At 36.4% G+C, this 19385-nt stretch overlaps 2 protein-coding genes across 3 annotated transcripts; one reads left to right on the forward strand and one right to left on the reverse strand.

Moving 5' to 3' along the window:
* The first annotated feature begins 52 nt into the window (after positions 1 to 52).
* Positions 53 to 4143, forward strand: LOC143431214 (galactokinase). The gene is made up of 7 exons (XM_076907787.1): positions 53 to 286; positions 798 to 984; positions 1054 to 1196; positions 1267 to 1564; positions 1632 to 1953; positions 2032 to 2103; positions 4120 to 4143. Exons 1-6 carry the CDS (start codon positions 125 to 127, stop codon positions 2090 to 2092), a joined length of 1173 nt encoding a protein of 390 aa, XP_076763902.1. The 5' UTR covers positions 53 to 124; the 3' UTR covers positions 2093 to 2103; positions 4120 to 4143.
* LOC143431213 (sodium-independent sulfate anion transporter) lies at positions 2657 to 16949 on the reverse strand. 2 transcript variants are annotated; one of them, XM_076907785.1, is made up of 11 exons: positions 16926 to 16949; positions 9899 to 10235; positions 6184 to 6419; positions 5703 to 5904; positions 5216 to 5436; positions 4760 to 5105; positions 4265 to 4567; positions 3449 to 3594; positions 3166 to 3336; positions 2852 to 3005; positions 2657 to 2765 (listed from the first exon to the last, which is right to left on the reverse strand). In XM_076907785.1, the coding sequence occupies exons 2-11, from the start codon at positions 10089 to 10091 to the stop codon at positions 2728 to 2730; spliced, it is 2010 nt and encodes a 669-aa protein (XP_076763900.1). In that variant the 5' UTR covers positions 10092 to 10235; positions 16926 to 16949; the 3' UTR covers positions 2657 to 2727. The 2 variants fall into 2 exon arrangements, with proteins under 2 accessions (XP_076763900.1, XP_076763901.1); XM_076907786.1 differs by lacking the exon at positions 16926 to 16949 and adding an exon at positions 12102 to 12122.
* Between the last annotated feature and the right edge of the window lie 2436 nt (positions 16950 to 19385).

The raw sequence follows: 19385 nt of genomic DNA on the forward strand, positions 1-19385 counted from the left end.
AATAAAAAATATATATGTAAATGATATATATATTATAATGGCTGAATTGAAACATTTATAGTTATAGGTGGATTTTTGGTGTAATTTGTACGAATTGAAATATTCGACAATAAAGTCGATAAAAATGGCCACGCTTATACCAAATGTGGATGAAATGAAATCAAGAGCTTTAGAAGCTTTTACAGCCAAATTTGATGATGTTGCGGATATTTGTGTGTGCGCACCTGGTCGTGTAAATTTAATTGGAGAGCACACCGATTATAATAACGGCTTCGTTTTACCGATGGTAAAATTCTCGTTATTTAAGGAAACATAATGCATTTTATCGATATTAATTAAATTAATTAAAAATTTAATTTTGCAATTGTCCTTATTTGTGATTAACTGGAAAATGTAAAAATATACAGTTTAAGATGTATCATCTTTCACGTATATATGTTTGTATGAATATTTGTTTAATTTACAGCAAATTTATCTGTGATAATTTATCGATAAAATTTAATTATGTTTATCTGATTAACTGATATCTTATTAGTACTGTACACATGTATATACAGGGTCATTCATTTACTTAGAACGCTCATGCGCGAGGATAGAATGCGAGGCGCAACGAACCTTGTTATTTGTACTTATCCTGATTACATAATCGTATTGATATCACCTACTTTTTTCTATCTTTTTATCATATATTTGATTTAATTTGAATTTTTCAAGAGTTTTATTTTGCATTATTATAATAAAGTTGTATGACAATAGCAATTATAAATTGAACATAACAATTTTTTTCAAATTTTCAGGCACTGCCTATGGTTACAGTCATAGCTGGAAAACTAGCCGATACAAACAAATGTAAGATTTTCTCTCTTAGTGAAGCAATAGGTTTAGAAAATTATGCTGAATTTGAAATTGCCTCACGTAAAAATATAAAACCAGGAGAACCAAAATGGGCTAACTATGTAAAAGGATGTATAGTAAATTTTATTTGTGAGTTTATCTTGTTTTTAGAAACACAATGAAATTGTTAACATTATTCTAATACTTCATATTTTTTAGGCGATGTACCATCTTTTAATGCTGTGATTTTGTCTTCGGTACCAGTTGGTGCTGGTCTTAGTAGTTCAGCTGCTTTAGAAGTTGCCACCTATACATTTCTAGAGGCATTAACCGGTAACACATCTGTGGGATTAGTGGATAAGGTATAATTACAGAATTTATTTTATTCACTTTTGCATTGCTAAGATAGAATTCATAGAAAATATGCTTCAGGCCTTAGCATGCCAACGTGCTGAGCATGATTTTGCTGGAGTGCCATGCGGTATCATGGATCAGTTTATTTCTGTGATGGGCAACGAAGGTTACGCTCTTCTTCTTGACTGCAAGGATCTTAGTACTAAGCAAATACCAATGTCACAAATGAATGATTATGTATTCTTAATTACTAATTCTAATACTCCTCATAAATTAAGTTCAAGTGCATATTGTGAACGAAGAGATTGTTGCTATGAAGCTGCAAAAATATTAAATAAAAAAAATTTACGAGAAGTATCTATAAGTGATATTGAAGGTAAAAAAGGAAATATATAGTTATGTTAGAAAAAAAAATTATTTTTTACATTTCACTTTATTTTTAGTTTTACAATTGCAAAATGTACCCGAGAAGATGATAAGAAGGACTCGTCACGTAGTTACGGAAATTCAAAGGACAATTGATGCTGCAGTTGCTCTTGAAAAAGGAGATTTCAAGAAGTTTGGACAGTTAATGAATGAAAGTCACGATTCATTGAAGAACGATTATGAAGTTTCTTCTATTGAATTAGATACTTTAGTAACAGCAGCTAGAGAAGTATCTGGCGTTCTAGGAAGTCGCCTAACTGGCGCTGGTTTTGGAGGATGTACAGTAACGTTATTAAGGAAAGATATAACTAATAAAGCAATTGAACATATGAAGGCTAAGTTAGATTTTATAATTTTGTAACAGTTTTATAACTTCACAATTTGATCAGGATTTTTACGAACGTTGCTTTGTTATAGGTATTCCGGGAATGCAACTTTTTATATAGCGAGTCCTGCAATGGGTGCAAGAGTTTTATAGCAATAATACATGTAGGTTGATAAAAGATTCTTAAGTTTTCGTAGTTACGTTAAATACATTTGTTTAATTTCAAGCAAAGAGTGATATATTTTTCAAACAAATATACCAATTTATACATATCATCCTAAAAATATTTTTTCCAATGTTTGTTAACATTTTTTATCGAAGTAATGCGAAGTATACTTAATATAGTAAAAAGTAACTTTTAAATAGACATATACTAAATTGTATGTATATAAAAAAAGTCATATAAAATACTATTGCCAGTTTATGTAGGCTTGCGTCGATATGTTCATTTATATATTTATGTACACACTTTATGTTCCTAATTATAATGTTGGCACAATATTGGTGCAATATAATTTTACTGTCCATCTTTGCATATTATGTTGTTCGAAATCATTTTATATATCACCAATATCACATATTTTTTTTAATAACAAAGAATCCTTATTTTGTATACACGCAAGTATTCATTGCGTTGGAAGGATTGATCATTATTTTATATAATTGTTCGCCTTTATCTCATGTTCGCTTCCATCTAATACTGATATATATATATGTATATATATATATATAAAACAAAAAAGAGTACGAAATGGGACGGTATCTTTATAAGAGTCTAAGTGTTATCACTATCTGTCCATGGTAGTCGTCGAAATATTTGAAAATTCTGGAAATAAAAAGTTTTATACGCGTTGACTATATGTATGCATATATATTTAGTATTATTATATAGTTTATTTCAAGATTAGTTACCTTTCAGGCAGTCATTAAGTTCGAGTTCGCTAGAACTACATCTCAGACCGGAAGGTTTTACGCCTTTGAATATTTCGATGATACTCGGCTTCAAATTATGAAAGATCAAAGGTTGACCACGTTTAGAGAAGTCCTCCGTTAGACTTTTAATTCCCTAAACGATGAATATGCACATTAGAATGCAGTTAATAACAGTCTCAAGTCTCGAGCGGATATAATTTAAATGTGCTAAAGACGCTGCGCATAGTAGTGCATCTTTCGATATAAATGTTTGAAACAGACGTTTTTAAGACGACATAAGACACGAAAAGTACCTTTGCCGCTGTAAAATCTGCTGCTTGAATGTGCGTTGAATCAATGACAACGGGTACTGCGCTTCCTTGTTTCGTACCTTGCTTACTAATTACAGCTCGTACGTATTCAACACTTGGGAAAACGAGACTTCTATCCGGTGTTATTACAAGATATTCACAGCCGTTGGTACTCTGAAACGGAAGTTAGTGAGATAACTTAAAAGTTGTAGAAAATTTTTATTCTTAGTATCGAGAATCGAAAGCAAGTTGATAAGCATACTGTGTGATATGAAAGCTTTCTTACTGTATCTTTATGAACTCGTAACGACGGTCTCGCTGAAGCGTAAAGTAGGAACAGGACATTTATACCGATTCCAATCACTATACCTAGTTCAAGTCTTATAAAAAGACAGCATAAGAATGTAGCTATTGCCGGTATGAGATCAATTTCTGAAAGAAAAAAGAAACAATATATTAGTAATTATATATTCGTGTACTCGTTGTGCAGTGTGTAGGAAAATTTTTCTGGTAATTCTCTTCTGATTTTTGACACCAATCTGCTCTCAGATCACGTCGGCAGGTTCTAATTCTAGAATACGAGCCTAATACGATCATACAGTTACTCCCATTAATATCCGGACATCATTAAAATTTTAATGTCTAAGCTTTTTATATCATCCGAACTATACAACCTATAAAGAGGGTAATAATAGTATGTAATTATACAATTATGTATGTACACAGGTTGTACATTAAAATTACTTTTTAGCTTCACTACGGACATTTAGAAAAGGGGTCCGAATATTAATGCAACTTTAAATTTAGGCATTACTTCATCGTTAACTGTGTATAATGTAATCAAATATATACACAAGAAAGTATTTCCTTTTTTTACCTCGAACAAAATCACCATGGGACAAAATAAAAATTGTGTAGTGTCCGAATATTAAAGTTACTCACTGTAGATGGATATAGATCTGTTTCCAGGTCCTGGACGAATCTGGAGCCAGACTGCTGCCAAATTGCAGTCAATTTGCTCACTGGATATGTACCGTTCAAAGAACAAAACCGTATACAACATTCTATTTGTAAAGTAGTAGAAAAAGATTGTACAACGTACTTTTTGTCCGCCATATTGGCTTGATCACATGCAACTCCACCATGAAGATGACCGCCGCGATGATGATTGCTGCAAGGGCTGCGTTAGGGATAAAATACAAATACGGAGTGAGGAACTGAAGCGACACGAGTACCAAGAGACCAGTATAAACACCGCCGAGAGTTGTTTTTACACCGGAAGAATGGTTGACGGCTCCACGGCTGAGGCCACCGCTGACGGGCATAGAGGAAACGAAAGCCGACACAACGTTGCATACGCCCAAAGCCAACATTTCTTGAGTCGCATCGATTGGTTTGCCCTCGTCTACAAACAATATGATTTTCGATAAATGTCGTTCCCTTCTTGGGCTGATTTATCTTATAATAATGCTAATTTCTATTTCAATTTGCTAATTTCGTGAATACTTCGTGAAAGTGGATCTGATTGGCAATGCCTCGAGTCAAGTACTAATGTCTTCCCTCGGTATTCATCGATTATTCATACTTTTAGACTTACTAAAGACTTTGGCAATGGAGATGCTCTCCAGGAGGCTCAACAAAGGAATGACTAGACATCCGGAACCAAGGGTAGAAACCATGTCGACGAAATTGTATGTTTCGTTCTTGTGGTGGGTTTGAAATGGAGGCGGTCGAAATTCCGGAAGTCCTTGTTTTACATGGCCCGTCAATCTAACAGGTGAGGAACCTAAGTGACTTTCTAAAAGCCAGCACATAATACCGCAGACGAGGACTACGAGAATGTTTCGAGCCGTAGAAAGCAACCAGAGGGACTTCTGCATAATCATCTGTGCTTTCGACGACATTTTTTGAGCTTTTTGCATAAACGGTATATCTTTGATCTTCTGCAATAAAGAAGAGATTACAAATTTAGTGTTTACCAGTGTTAAGCTTCTAGAAAGACGAGCTATGTTAAGCGTTATAGTTTTTCGTTGACAACTGAAATTTTACTAACTCTAAGCAGAAGTAGAACGATTATGCAGGTAATACCCAACGCAGTATCCCAGAGTTTAGTTTCGCCAATTTTTTCGAATATGTTGTGCCATACTTCGACAAATTTGCTACCACCGATGTGGATGCCTAAGATATCCTTTACTTGACTGGTAGCAATAATGATCGCTGCTGCTGATGTGAAACCGACCGAGACTGGTCCTGATATGAAGTCCAACAAAAAGCCTGGCAACAGAATATTTGCGTAAAGATATTTATTAAATTATGCGTAATGGCGTGTATAGGAATGTATACAGGCTTGCACAAGCGTCGCATTATCTATTGTTTTTATAGATTTTCTTAATAACATGTCCTTTTATGATTTTAGAACCTACTTATCAATGTTAGCCAGAAGGCAGAAACCATTAAATAATATATTAGTTTCTTAGAAGTGTTGACGAGCTTGAAACATATGAAAAGTTGAAATATTTACCTAATAAGGATATAATTACCTAAATGTAAAATTCCCATCAATAAACAAGCACAGCCAGAGATGAAAGTTAAGAGGACTGCAAAATCGGGCTCTAAATCAGATTTCTGTAGCGTTTCTCTGGTCAAGATCGCGATAATTGCGGTTGGGCCAACTGGTACGTCCTTGCAGGATCCTAAGATGGTGTAGACGAAGCACGCCATGAAGGATGAATATAAACCATACTGAAAAGTTGAAAGAAATTGTCAACTATTTCTTCTACATTAATCATACATTTCAACAAGAAATCACTACAAAAAGAATAAATTCATTTAGAAGTTAAAAATGCAATTGTACTTGTCAGATGTTTTATATTTCCTCCGGAGGATATGATTTATATACAGAAGTTTTCAACAGCTTTAATTAATAGTTGTCAAAAAGATTAAGGAAATTAAAGATTAAGGAAAGATTAAGGAAATGTCAAAGGAAAATTTCCAAAGGTGAACGAACGTAAATATCCTCACCTGCAAAGGAAGTCCTGCGACGTTCGCATAAGCTATCGCCTGTGGTATAACGGTAAGGCCTACGGTAATACCAGCAACAAGATCACTTACTATGTAGTCTTTGCGATACTTTGGTATCCAAGCTACTATAGGTATCCTTTTGTAGAGTAACTTTCTTTTGCAAGATCTTTTCACTCTTTGGTATAGCCACTTCCTTCCTAGGGAGTATAATAGATCCTTTTCACGGCTCTCTGGAACTATAAAAAATTTTAGGTAAATACGGAACACCTCAAGAAAGAAGCATGACAAGCTATAATCGTTGATTTTATACATTTAATTTTGTTTCAGACCGCGGAAGGGACCTCAAATGCGCACAATTTCCGCGAATAACAAATCTTCATTAACTCGAATTTTTCAGACAGAACAATGATACGTAAAAACAATCGAATAACAGCGATGATCGCACGGTTAGCCGCGGAATATTAATTGGCGAGCAAATAGCAATAAAATGTACAGAATTAATTAACACGTGCAGGAAGTTTCGGATAGAAATGTAGATTCTTCAGAACGCGTAACGACCTTTTCGAATAGCGACTTTAGAAAGTACTACGATTGGAATATGAGAAGAGAAAAAGGAAAAGGTGGAATAAAAATTGTAGTCACGAGACATCTACATATTAAGATTATTATAATGTATGCGAGCGTGTATGCACGCTGCCGGTGTTACCGGATAACCAACGATAATTGCATCCAAAAGTGAAGTTGGACAGGTTTAACTGGTTTTGAACGTTAACACGTGATGCCTGGGGGAGAAAAATGTGCTCGATTAAAAAATAGATTTCCATTCAATTGACATTATGCTCGTTACATTGATTTAAACTCCACCGGATACACGGTTCTTAGTTTGTTTTATGGTGTAATTAGGAGGATCGTGGTTCAATAGTTTCGTACTTTAAAAAGTTGGGAAATACCAATTTTTTTATCGTATTTATTGTTAACAACAGGAAAGAATGAAAAATTGAAGAGGATTATAGTCATTTAGAATGAAAATGTTTAAATGTCCTCTTCATTAAAAAACATTTATGCATAATTCATCTCCAACTAAACTAATTGCTTTCTTGAAACCTTTGAGACTTGTAGGCACTTCATTTGTCTTTTCTTGACAAGTTATTATCAATGCTTAAATACACAATGATCTTTCAATACATTTGTTAGTTCTATGTCGTGTATAACAAATCATTCTCAATTATTTTATCATTTTTTATGCATTACTAAATAAAATGCAATAATAATTGACACGTGAAGTACGTGGTGATTAAAAGATAGCACATATATAAATGAAAGAAACAAATGCCTTTCTGAAATTATTGATTTTTTTTCAAATTAGTGTTTCTCACTTAAGATGCTTAAATTGGAAATGCTTCAAGAGCTATTGCAATGTTAAAATCGACTGCATCTATGTAAAAAGATAATATAAGAGCGCCGTGGTGCCAATTGCGAAATCCCAGTCATAAAAATTTGATTTACACTATGTCGTGCAATTATAAAAATGCCTCTATAGAAAAGGAATGGAATAGCGTTTATGAGAAAATTTTAATCAACGGAGTCACGGTAGAATTATCGATTATCTCCGTTATTATCGATTAGTTTCTACAAAATGTTTTGTTTCTTATTCACAATTTTAGTCGGACAATTCTTCCGTGTTTGACCATAATTTTTTCTCTCACGTTACAATGTATCTGTTATCATCAATAAGGAAATTCAATTTTCCAATTTCACACGTTTTTCTTCTTAGCGAAGTCCAAAGCAATTTAGAAAAGTTTTTCAATTTTTTTTTGTTGGGTTACTTTATAAGTGTAGACACTATCTCGTTCATCGTTATTGTACAGAAGTACGAATCAGGTGTATTTGCAATAACCAATTTTGGCAAATCGTCAGTATGTTTCGTGAAATACGATGATGTCACTCGTATTTGCAGGATCTTCGAATTCGTATAGGATATCATTTCTGACAATGCTGAGCTCTTTCCCTTTGATCAGTTAACCGTACGGGCTATTTAATATTCTTAAATGACATGGCGTGAATTTCCCAATTTGGTCAACGCTTGGAAAGGGAAAGGAAAATACGGTTTGTAAATTCCCAACGGAGCTTACGCTCCGACAGGAATACATTAAGACGAAATATAGGCTTTGATAGCAATCCATCTGATAAAGTATCTGTGACAACAATCGTGTGCTTATCTACACGTTTCAGCATGCAAATTTAGTGAATGAGAGACCACTAACAATAGTAATCATGCTTTTTTTTTTACTGTTACTTTTTCTCTCGAGTGCACAGGGTTATCGAGTGGATTTTTAGAAATTACGTTTGGTATTTAAGTAACAGTCCCACCCATAACTGTCAATAGCAAATGTGTTAATGTTACATTAGTATCCATCTGTGTTATCGAGTACAATGATCAAAAGAAACCAAAAGTGTTTGCTTCGCAAAGTTGCAAATTATTAAGTTAAATAGTTAGGGAATAACAGACCGGGCCAACTATGTAAAATGTAGGCGTAAATGAACGAAAACAGGACGATAAGGAATAAGACAACACGAGGAAAAATATATTTAGATGGTTCTTGTTGATTCAACAGAACCACACAGTCTGGCAGCACAATTAAACTATAAAAATAATGCTTGGCATGTGCGTCATTGTTTCACAAGAGGTAAATTCGCAAAGCGAGTCAGACGAGTCGATGGATTCATAGATTCTCGAAAGAATTCTTCGCTATTGATCGAGCGCATTCTCGCGAATTAAACGTGGAAAATTAACGAGCTTGCCCAATAAAAATGCCACTACAACGCGTATTTCCCCACACGTGTTTCCTCGTTGAAATTTAAAATATCAATCACGTTAAAGTTCACGTTACCACAAGCATTGCTGCAGTTACCGAAGATCGATGCAACAAACAATATCTGCGTTTTTATTTTTATCGAACTCTGGTAAATTCGTAATTGCTATCGTTATGTCGTACAAATAAATTGGTAGAGACCCGGTCAAGTGTAACACTGGTATAATTGTCCGCTGAACTATTAAAAATAACCAGAAACATTTTGCAATTTATACGAGCAGATGTTGGAATTCATTTGCTCAGGTTCAAGAACGAAAATGTCGTAAAACTTGAGCGCACTTGCAAGCATAGTTTTCGTTCGAATGATATATTATGGATTATTAAGTTCAGCTACCATTTTCACGGTCATAAATTTGATTAGAATTTCAAGATAAGCGGGTATTAAAATAATAACGACTTAATAAATCTAGTTTTGTAAAACATCTAGTTTTGTAAAAAGAAGTGACGACTGCGAATTATTGGATTCTACTTTAGCTATCGGAAGCTCGATAATTCATCAAGATTAAAAAGATCTTTCAGATTGATAAGCACAAAGGCACGCATTAAAGTAACGCAGCAGAAGAATTCTTAATACTCTGCAATTAATCGACTCGATCGATCAAACAACTGCTCAACACCTGAATCGTAATATACTTGGATTATAAATCAATAAATCTATTTTGAAGAAGAAAAAAATCACAGGATTATATTAGAATGAAAATTCTTGCAAACGAGGAAGTTATCGTCTTCTATTAATTATCTCTTCAATTAGCATATTAAGACGCATACCTAACTGTATGTTTATTGCATTTGCCTTGTCCTTATTCATAATAATAAAAGAAGAAGAAGAAGCACAAACTTACCATCGCTGTTCGCAGTTTTGTCGTCTTGGGTGGAAACGTGGACGTTATTGAGTCTGTTGTCGAGTTCACTGGTCTGATTGGAATCATTGTTATTGCTACCAAGCGGACCCTCGAAGGCAGCGTTACTATATCCGGTCAACCGTACCTCCTTCCCCGTTTCGAGATCGTACTCTTGAATATTGTACTTGGACATGTTCGCGGGGAATTTTTTCGACGCGATAGAAAGTCAGCCAGTTTTACGATCGTTCTCCACCCTGGTACCAATGTTCAAGGGAAGCAAAGTTTCACGAGCAACGCTTAAGCTGACTTCATTTTTCAGTTCGTGCGCCTCGCGACCCTGAAAAATAAAAATGCTCGATTAATTCATCGCCCTGGTCTCGCGGTACCGTTACATTTTCTTTCCATTCGCTTTCTAGAATCGCGTCTTCTCATCGATTTTTTTTTTTTACACGAACCAGTAAACCTTTTACTAACAGCACCAACAGTTGAATTTCGTAACGTGTAATACATTCAAGGACCTTTATTTTCTCACTGCACCACCTTTTTCCTTCGTTCCCGTTATCCTCTTTTTATTCGTCTCATAAGAAGTGTCTGGTCTTTCTTTAGCTTTTTAGATCAATTTTCTTTCGATAGTATACAATAGGACTTAATAAAGAGTGAACGTAAAGAAGTCGAAATAAGAAGTACGATAGTTTTTAATATATCTATGTTTCTTCTTTAATTGAAGCGGCGGTGAAAAGCAATTACTTGTAACGATGTAAAATGTCCTAAGCAAGAAGAAATATTTCTTTAAAGTTAAGCAAACAGGGCAACGTTTTTTCAATGTTATAGTTACTTTGTTGATGCAGCGATATGCTAAACCTTAGAAAAATCTATTTTCCATGATTTTAATATGATCTTAATATGATGAAAACACGTGCGTCTAGGTTACTGAAAGGAGGCCAAAAAAATAAGTTTCAGTATAGAATCTGCCTAGTTATCTGTTCCCTATAAAAGTTCATTTGCATAATCGTTCGCAGTTCAGTCACGAATGTAATTCCACTTCATCAATGTCAAATCGATCTGCAAACGAATACTAATATGATATTAGAAAATTTTTCAACGAGGTTGTCTCATTAATTGGAGGGCCGATTGCACAATTGGCCATTTGTACGCTAATATCAGTTTCGTTAATGAAAGTAGCCTTGGATCGTCCTTTTGTACCAGCGTCTGCATAATTGTTAAAAATCAATTATTCATTTGGCCTGTCATCATCTTATATTTGCAGTTACATATCGAACGACATTTCAAATAGATGATACTAGGAATGTCCTAATGATACATAGTTCGTTCATTAACATTATAGCGCTGCGGTTTCAGTGTGACATAACGCACGTGGACAGAATACGAATTATAAATTCATACGCAATGATCGAATTATCATGGGACTTGCGTACATTCGTAAATAATATTTCTAATTATTATTTTTGTTGCAGGGTATCGCACAATGAAATTCAACGGCTTGTTCAACGATTGTTCTGGAAGAACACAGTATCCGTAAATACGAATTTTCTTGCTAAATGACAGATCGAAGCGAAGAATCAGTAGGATGTAGATCAGCAGGTAATTGAAGATAATTAAAATGCGATAAAATTTAAAGAGCGGTGTATAATATGAAGATAAAAATACCAGTGGTCTCGATTGAAATCAGACCTCGCTCGTAGATCTTTTCGAATCGTTTCGAATATCGATCGCTATCAGTAACGAAGTGCTAAATCAAGGAAACGTTAATTATCGATTATCATCTACTCCGTACGTGACATAACTTCCCTCCGTTCTGTGGTTTTACAGCTATTAAAAGTGGTCGATCGTTACGCAACCTCGATTGATCGATACAGCGGAAAGGACTTTTGGCGGAAAATGTAATATCTTCAAGTAACTAGCCATCGTAATGGGACAACATGATGAATTACATTTAACGAGCAACGTCAGTGGCTGCGGTTACAAATATCGTAATATTACAGGTGCGAGTATGTTCATTTCCTATCAATATATCCATTATGTAACCTCACTAATAATTATCGGAATCGTACGCGCAGTTGTCACACACTGAACCGCAAGAAATTCCTAATGCACCTATACATAGTAGGGTGGATGGATTCTAAATCGTATGCAATAAACGGCACGGGTAACATCATCTGAGAAACGCAGGAAACTGTCTTACACGTTCATCCACTAGCTCGACAACTGCGTAGACACGATTTATTCAGATCGGTTCTTTGCGTCAGAGACTTTTTGTATTCTCGATCACGTGCAATTAGTCGATAGGCACGGGATTATGGTTAAAGGTAAAAGAACACACGTGGCTGTCGAGTGGTTGTACTTTCTGCGCCTAGTAGGATTTCTCCGGTTTTTGTCTCAAAACTGGCTGTTTTCGACATAGAAGAGTCTCTCCTACGAATATAAATATCAGAGTCGACAGAGACACATAAGAGTTCGAATGAATAAATTGTTGGATAACGGAACTATCATTTTCACGATATCCCGTTTATTTAAGTAGTATTACGTTAGACATACATATGTATGTCCTCTACTGTTCCACCTCGCGTTAAAAATGTTTACCCGCGCGACTCTTAAAACACGCGAGAATGACGCTTCGATATTCTTCCCGGAGGAGTTGTTGGTATACAATCCTCGATTCGAATAAATAAACAGTCGGCAATTTACCAAACGATTAATCAGCTGGACGATCGCTTCTTTTTCCGGCAAACGATCGATGTGCAGCGTAAAGCGATGGTCATTCATATGAAACGAATTAATGCCTCGGGAATTGTGTCATCATCGTAATTAGATACCGTTAGCGCTACTGCACTTGCCTCCTCGTCATCGAATAGTTACGTTCGATCGATCGCGTTCAGCAGTGTCGGCTCGCGCGAGAGCGCAACAACAGAAACGATCCGATCGAAGCATATTTTCTTCGATCGAATGGATCAATGCTCGCTCGATGATAATTGGACGCGATATGCGCGGTTCAGCGTTATCATCGTTTCGAATCGTTCGCCTGGATCCTTGCCGCCTTCCTTTCGAACGATCGGGACTGATTTTCGAAACGCGCGCGCGCTCGATTCGAACGGCTCGCGCGCGTGTTTTTTTTTTTTCCCACCCGGCTCGATATCAGCCGGGACGCTTCACGAAATTTTAATTAACCGGCCGTGGTTCGTGTGGCACGTCCTCGCGGGTCATCGGCACACATTTCTTTTACACGCGCGTAATAAACAGCGCGTACGAGGCGATAATTTCGTGAAAGTGTTAAATAATTCATCCGTTATTGCTCGTGGTCCGAATTGGCTTTCTAAACGGTCAAGCGGTTTCCTAACCAGCTTAACGATAAGACGCTCGGCTTAATAACGCGCGCTCCCGTGCATCCTGCACGTAAACGCGTTCGTTATTGTGCGTTATGATTTCGTTCGATAAAATCTCGTTTCCTTTCTCGTCCGTGCATACGATTGCGAGCCTACTGTCTTGTTAATCGCTAAAGGCGTTCTCGAGCGTTCTTACTACGTATAATAGCTACAATCGGTCTGGTTTCAACGACGGTGAAGGCATCCAGGGACTCGCAGACTTTTGCACGGAGAATTAGTTAAAAGCGTAGAGTATAAGTCACCATCTGCGATCAAAATTGATCTATTGGAATATCCACTGTTCTGTTCTGTTATTTTGTAGGGAAACACTTTGTTCCGATGTTTGATCGTTTAAATAACGAGATAATAGCCGATGTTATCAAGTTAGATGCTTACACGTTGTGCCGTCGTTTCATGAAAAATATCAGTAAACGAAGGACGAGAGATTGTCTCTGTGCGAACAGTTTACAGAACGCTGCGGATCGCGCGAACAATTGTCCACGAACGGTTCAGTAAGGCGTCTGCGAGTTCGTACACGCCTTGACAATTAAAGAGTCAAGATTCGTCGCGAAGCCGCGAGCCAGTGGAAACGCTTGCAGAGAAACGTGAAACTGTTTTAAATGTCCCGGGTGTAAGTTAGTCACGGTGGAACCATGAATGGCTCGTCGCGTTCTCTTTTAATAATCTCGTCTCGCGATAACGGGTCTCCGAGAACGGTCGTAAGTCTCGAAATTGGTTTCGAAAAATGGATTCCAACGACTCGCAAGAGCATCGTGCGTTCGCACCCGGTTTTACAAGTTCATCGATATCGTAAACGCGCTTTTTGGCGTTGCATAAGCGACGTTCTCTCGTTTGGGGAACTGTTAGCCTCGCGATTTTCAAAGTTTACGGTAGCGATTAAAGACTAGCCAAGGTCTCGTTACGTCTTTCCCGGTCTACCTTTTTTTGATCCACATTTTTTGCTCCCCGTTACGGATTATTAGGTATCGCTCGTGCATCGTCAAACGATGATCCGTTTTTTCCCCTCATCCTGATTCTTAAATCAGCCATCGGATTTTACGATTTACTTCACGAGGATAAAGTAAACTTGAAGATGTAGACGCTCAAACTTTAACGACTACTAGAAGTACTAACAATTTTATGAAATGGTAATAAATTGATACAAGATGTATATTTTATGGAGCTAACTTTAAATTATTCAGAGATGCTGAAAGCAGTCGTAATATTTGCTGGAGAATTAATTACAGTTTTACGTCCTTAATTAACCTCTTCGTATTTTTGATGAAAATTATTGTATTCGACTAAATTACCTTCGATGGCTATCCTCGATAAATTGAGTTTAGATAAATGGGTCTAACATCTTATTTTAATTTCAAATCAGTAGACTTCACTGTGCTTCTCTCTTCCTGTCGCCATCAATGGTTTAATCTTGTTTTCTGTTGGCCTAAATTCTGATTCCGCTAAATTCCTGAATGTCCAGCACACACGTTGCCATTTTCAATGCATTGGATACCATACGGCGTGCGATCGTATTCATCGCAATTAATTTCGACACGATTTTTCTCTTCTTCTTTAAATTCTCGAGTCGCCACGCGTAACAACGTAAAATCGTTCACGTTTCCGCAACCGTACCGATTGTTATGTAGTCGAACATAGGAATTCTTCGCTTAATTCGTACCTACTCGGTCATTTCAGTTACGTATTCGACTAAGTGTGTGCGAAAGTTTATTAGGAGGCCTATAATCCTACATAAAAGCGGATGATGCTTTCTCTGGACGATCTCGATAAATAATGTTAGTACCAACCAAACTGCCTCAGTTTAACTCTCATTTACATATTAAGCTATGTAGATATAATGTTAATAGGTTTGAATGACATTCGTTTATTTTTGCTCGAACGATCATGGCCATCTCAACTAATGTTGATCGTGTAAACATTAAAAAAAGTCAGCCGACGAGCAACTCTTGGAACTCTCTATAAAATTGCAAATGAGTTGGCACAGGTCGACAAATCGGAGTATCCTCTGCAACATTATGTATGTTTACAATGCCTCCGATAATTGGGTAATTTGCTTCTAAATAGATTATTCAATTTTCTCGAGTAACACTTTAATCTTTGTACATACATTTTTTCGAACCAAGATTTGTTTCTTATTCTTCTTAACGATGGTATAAATTCAGGTCGTTTCACCTATTAATTTTCCAAGCAACTTTAGCCTTTCGCATGGTAATCGTTCGGCTCTGTAGATAATGTGAAAAACGCATATAAAGTAATGTAGCAGCTGAAATATATTGTGCAATTTGTTGTGACACGAGTTATCACTGATATTCCAATTAATTTAATTATTAATATGCATTCTACCGGTGTGTAATACAGTAGTACTAGTGGTACAATTAATTTGGTAGTCTAGGATTTATGTAAGATCGTCCAGGGGATTATTTATGAACTGTCTAAGCAATTTCTAGAAAATCTATGTTATGCTAATGCAAACTCTTCATTGATAAAGAGATAATATCCAGACAGTTCTCATAGAATTACTGCCACGGTAGTAATTAATTCTACTCTTCCTAAGTTCTCAGAACAGATACTTAAAGAATATTAAAAAACTTTCTTATTTCATTTTATTACATTAACGTGTTATTATTGCGACTATATCTTTGAGTATGAATTCCTATGAATCTAAGGATAAATATATGTTTGTGAATTAGTTAGAAAATTATAATTATTCAAGCTATTTAATTAAATTAATCTGCCATATGTTTTTCTTTCAATCATAATTTGTTCAAACGACTAAAGTGTTCGTTCATTATTTTTCTATTACATGTTATATTTCCATTTTTATATTTACTTTGATCAGATCTTTTACCATCATTTGATCATTCAAAGTCATTACGAACATACGGTTATCAATTGTCCTTCTAATATACAATTTTCAGTAGATAAATAGAAACGATCAGTGTCTCAAAATTAATATGTATCATAGTAGATTAATATTTCGAAATTTTCAGGGGTGCGTATTCTTTAATTGCTCTATTCAGTACATGTTAATTACTTTTCCTCAACTTACCCAGCGAATTTTCCGACACATTCTACTTTCTCGCAAATATCTTTCGATGCCATAACAATTTACACGAAACAATAGCTCGAGTAAGGAAACACACATGCTTATATATGTAGATATACCTCGTAATTAGTGTCGCATCACATCGACCAGCGAGTGTTGGTAGCTGCGATTCCTAAAGCCATCATGACGACTGGCGTGTCGTTCTCCCTGCGAACGCCACGAACGTTCACGTTCCTTTTTATTCCTCCTTTTCCGAGCGCACTCGCGGAGAGTTCACTTGCGTCGCGGTAAACGTGCCTCCTACGTATGCGACGTTTTACAGGGACCGCGACAGCGATCGTGGAAAGTTAACGGGAAATTCTCACCACGTGCGACGGGCCACCTTGCACGGTACGTTTGAATCGTTCCAGATTCTAAGTCGCGAAAAGCTCTCGCGACAATTCGGATTAACGCGCAGACGGGAAAGCAAACGGGCTTTCGCTGAATTATTCGCCGTTGGTTCGACGCGAGTCGAACAGAAAGCTTTATAAACGTTCGAACGTCGCAAACGTCACCGTGTCTCTCCTCTGAGGGGAACGCTCACCTGAGCTGAAACTTGACAGCCGAGAATTCGCCTTTGCGCGGTGCGCTGATGCGTCTGCGCATTAATACCCATCTCTCCTAAAACATCGTCACGTGCTTCTGAGTCAGTCCACGCTACACGTTGATCGCCCGTGGGTTGGAGCGCAATGAAAATAGAGAAGAAAAAAAAAATGCAGAAACGGAAGTGGCCGGCGTGAATCCCCGGGAATGGATAACTATCTTTCGAAAAAGTGAATAACCCAACTTGACCGTAAGACTTTCCTTATGAAATTTCCTCGGTGAGTATTCGTTTCTCTCGCGCAACACGCGGGTAAATGGATTCCTACGTAGCGAAACCTGTTTTTACCTCCTGCGGTATCCATTTCGTAGAACTTCTTCAGCTTCCCTTTTTTCCGCAGATTCTGATCCTTGGTTAATTGTTTCATTTGCAACATCGCATCATCCTCGGTTTATTCGACGTTTAAACCATGTGAATCAAGTATGCGGGAGGAAAAGGTAACGAGTATGCGTAAACCTTTTTTTCCAGTGAAAATGCTCAGTCTAGCTTAGGTTACGATACGATAACTATGATAAGGTTTCCTCGACAAGTGGTATCTTCTATGTTACTTCTTGGTTGGACAATTTTTACATCCAATCTCCGATTGTCAAGGATCAGTATGAGTTATTCGATTGTGCCAACGATTGTTGTCACAAAAGAAGTAAAAAGAAAGTAATTATCGTGTCGAAGGATGTAACAGCGTACTAAAAATGTAGCGTTCGAATTTCTTAAGTAGGAATTAAATTACTAAGTAGATTATATCTCGAAACATGTTCTCGAGTGTTACTAATGAGTAATATTATTAAGATAAAAAGATTCTTTGACTTTTCTAGTTGCACAAGTTTTGCAATTATTCGTCAATGTTATTAATGAAATTGCATTTGCAGGATACAATGCAAAAAACAGCATTAGGTCCAGAATATATTAGGATTCGTGCACATGTTGCGTTGCGCAGTTTCTGACCCACTTATTCGATGTTTTTATTTTAAAAACCTGTTCGTTCGAAGGAAAAAAAAAGGTCTTTCGAGGGTAAGGACGAACGCATGTATTGTCCAGGTGGATATAATGGTCTGACTTGCATTTGAGAAAAGTGTTGATACTTTTGCATATAACAGATTGGGTATCTTAACGTATAGGCATTAAAATTATAGAAATATAGGAAAACTATACATATATAACAACAATAATCAGTGAATGAATATAAAAGGAAGAAGATTCACGCAATAACTCCAAAGTACGAATTAGGAGAAACTGTTATGCTCCTGCTCCTTAAGCGATTATTAAAATCTCTCGATAACGAAAGCGCTATTTTTTGAAAATTCTTTTACCACGATCACATTAATCACTGTTTACCAGTTACAGCGTTATATAATTCGGCCGGTAGTCGCGTGGATCGTTAAGGATAAATCCAGTTGCCTCCTTTACGTGTCCAAGATCTTTTTTACGTGTCTGCTTGCTATCTTGCATTTCGTTTCCGTTCACTTACATCACAATGATGTATACCGGTGCATATATGCCACAAATGAAATTCATGTGAATTGATACCTATTGTTAGTGTAATCAAGCCAGAAAATAATACCGTCCGCTCGAATCATGTGGCAAAATCGAACTGGCGGAATAAAAAAGGTCGTTTGCGATTAACTACTCAATTGAATGATTCGGTACTCTGGAAGTTAGCATCCGGTTTCATTGTGTCCGACGCGTTTTTTTCAGCGAGGAAACCTCTGCCTCGTCGGGACACGTAGAGGAGACGAACCTTCGGACTAAAATAGGATGTACAACGATAGGGAAAAAGAAAAATTCTGCCCCACGCAATCTCTCGTACGACGGAAAAATATGATTTTCCTCCTGCGCATTAAAATTACCTCAAAGCTAATGTAATCGGTGAACGGTATTACGTTTTGAAAGAAATGTTCGCATGGTTCACCTGCGAATCATTCTTCTACTGTCATACCTTCAATTATTTATATACAATTATCATCCTCGATAATTGGACGACCTGAAATGTTCGTAAATTTAAGTTGCCATAAAATCCGGTTTATCGGAATGTTGGAATGAATTTTAATCAGAATAAAGAATACTATTTATGATGATACTTTACGCGCGTTTATAGCGGAGACATAAATCAAGGGATTGTTATAACAGTTTTTTTTTTATTGAGAGCGCATTAACTCACTGTACTTATGTAAGTTCTATCATTATCAATAATTTTTTGCTGGACAATGGCTTACCTAACAAACAGGGTATATTTAACGAGTGTCAATTTTGATAATACTTGCTACGTTTGTTTGGAACATTATCAATCGCGCTATCTATGTTACAATTCAAATCTTTTTCCTATATTTTTATTGATATAAAAGAGATTATATAACACGCTAATTAGAGAGAGAAAGTGATATTAAATAGCATTACTTGTAGATTTCT

This window comes from Xylocopa sonorina, chromosome 17 (assembly GCF_050948175.1).
Source record: "Xylocopa sonorina isolate GNS202 chromosome 17, iyXylSono1_principal, whole genome shotgun sequence".
Taxonomy (NCBI): domain Eukaryota; kingdom Metazoa; phylum Arthropoda; class Insecta; order Hymenoptera; family Apidae; genus Xylocopa; species Xylocopa sonorina.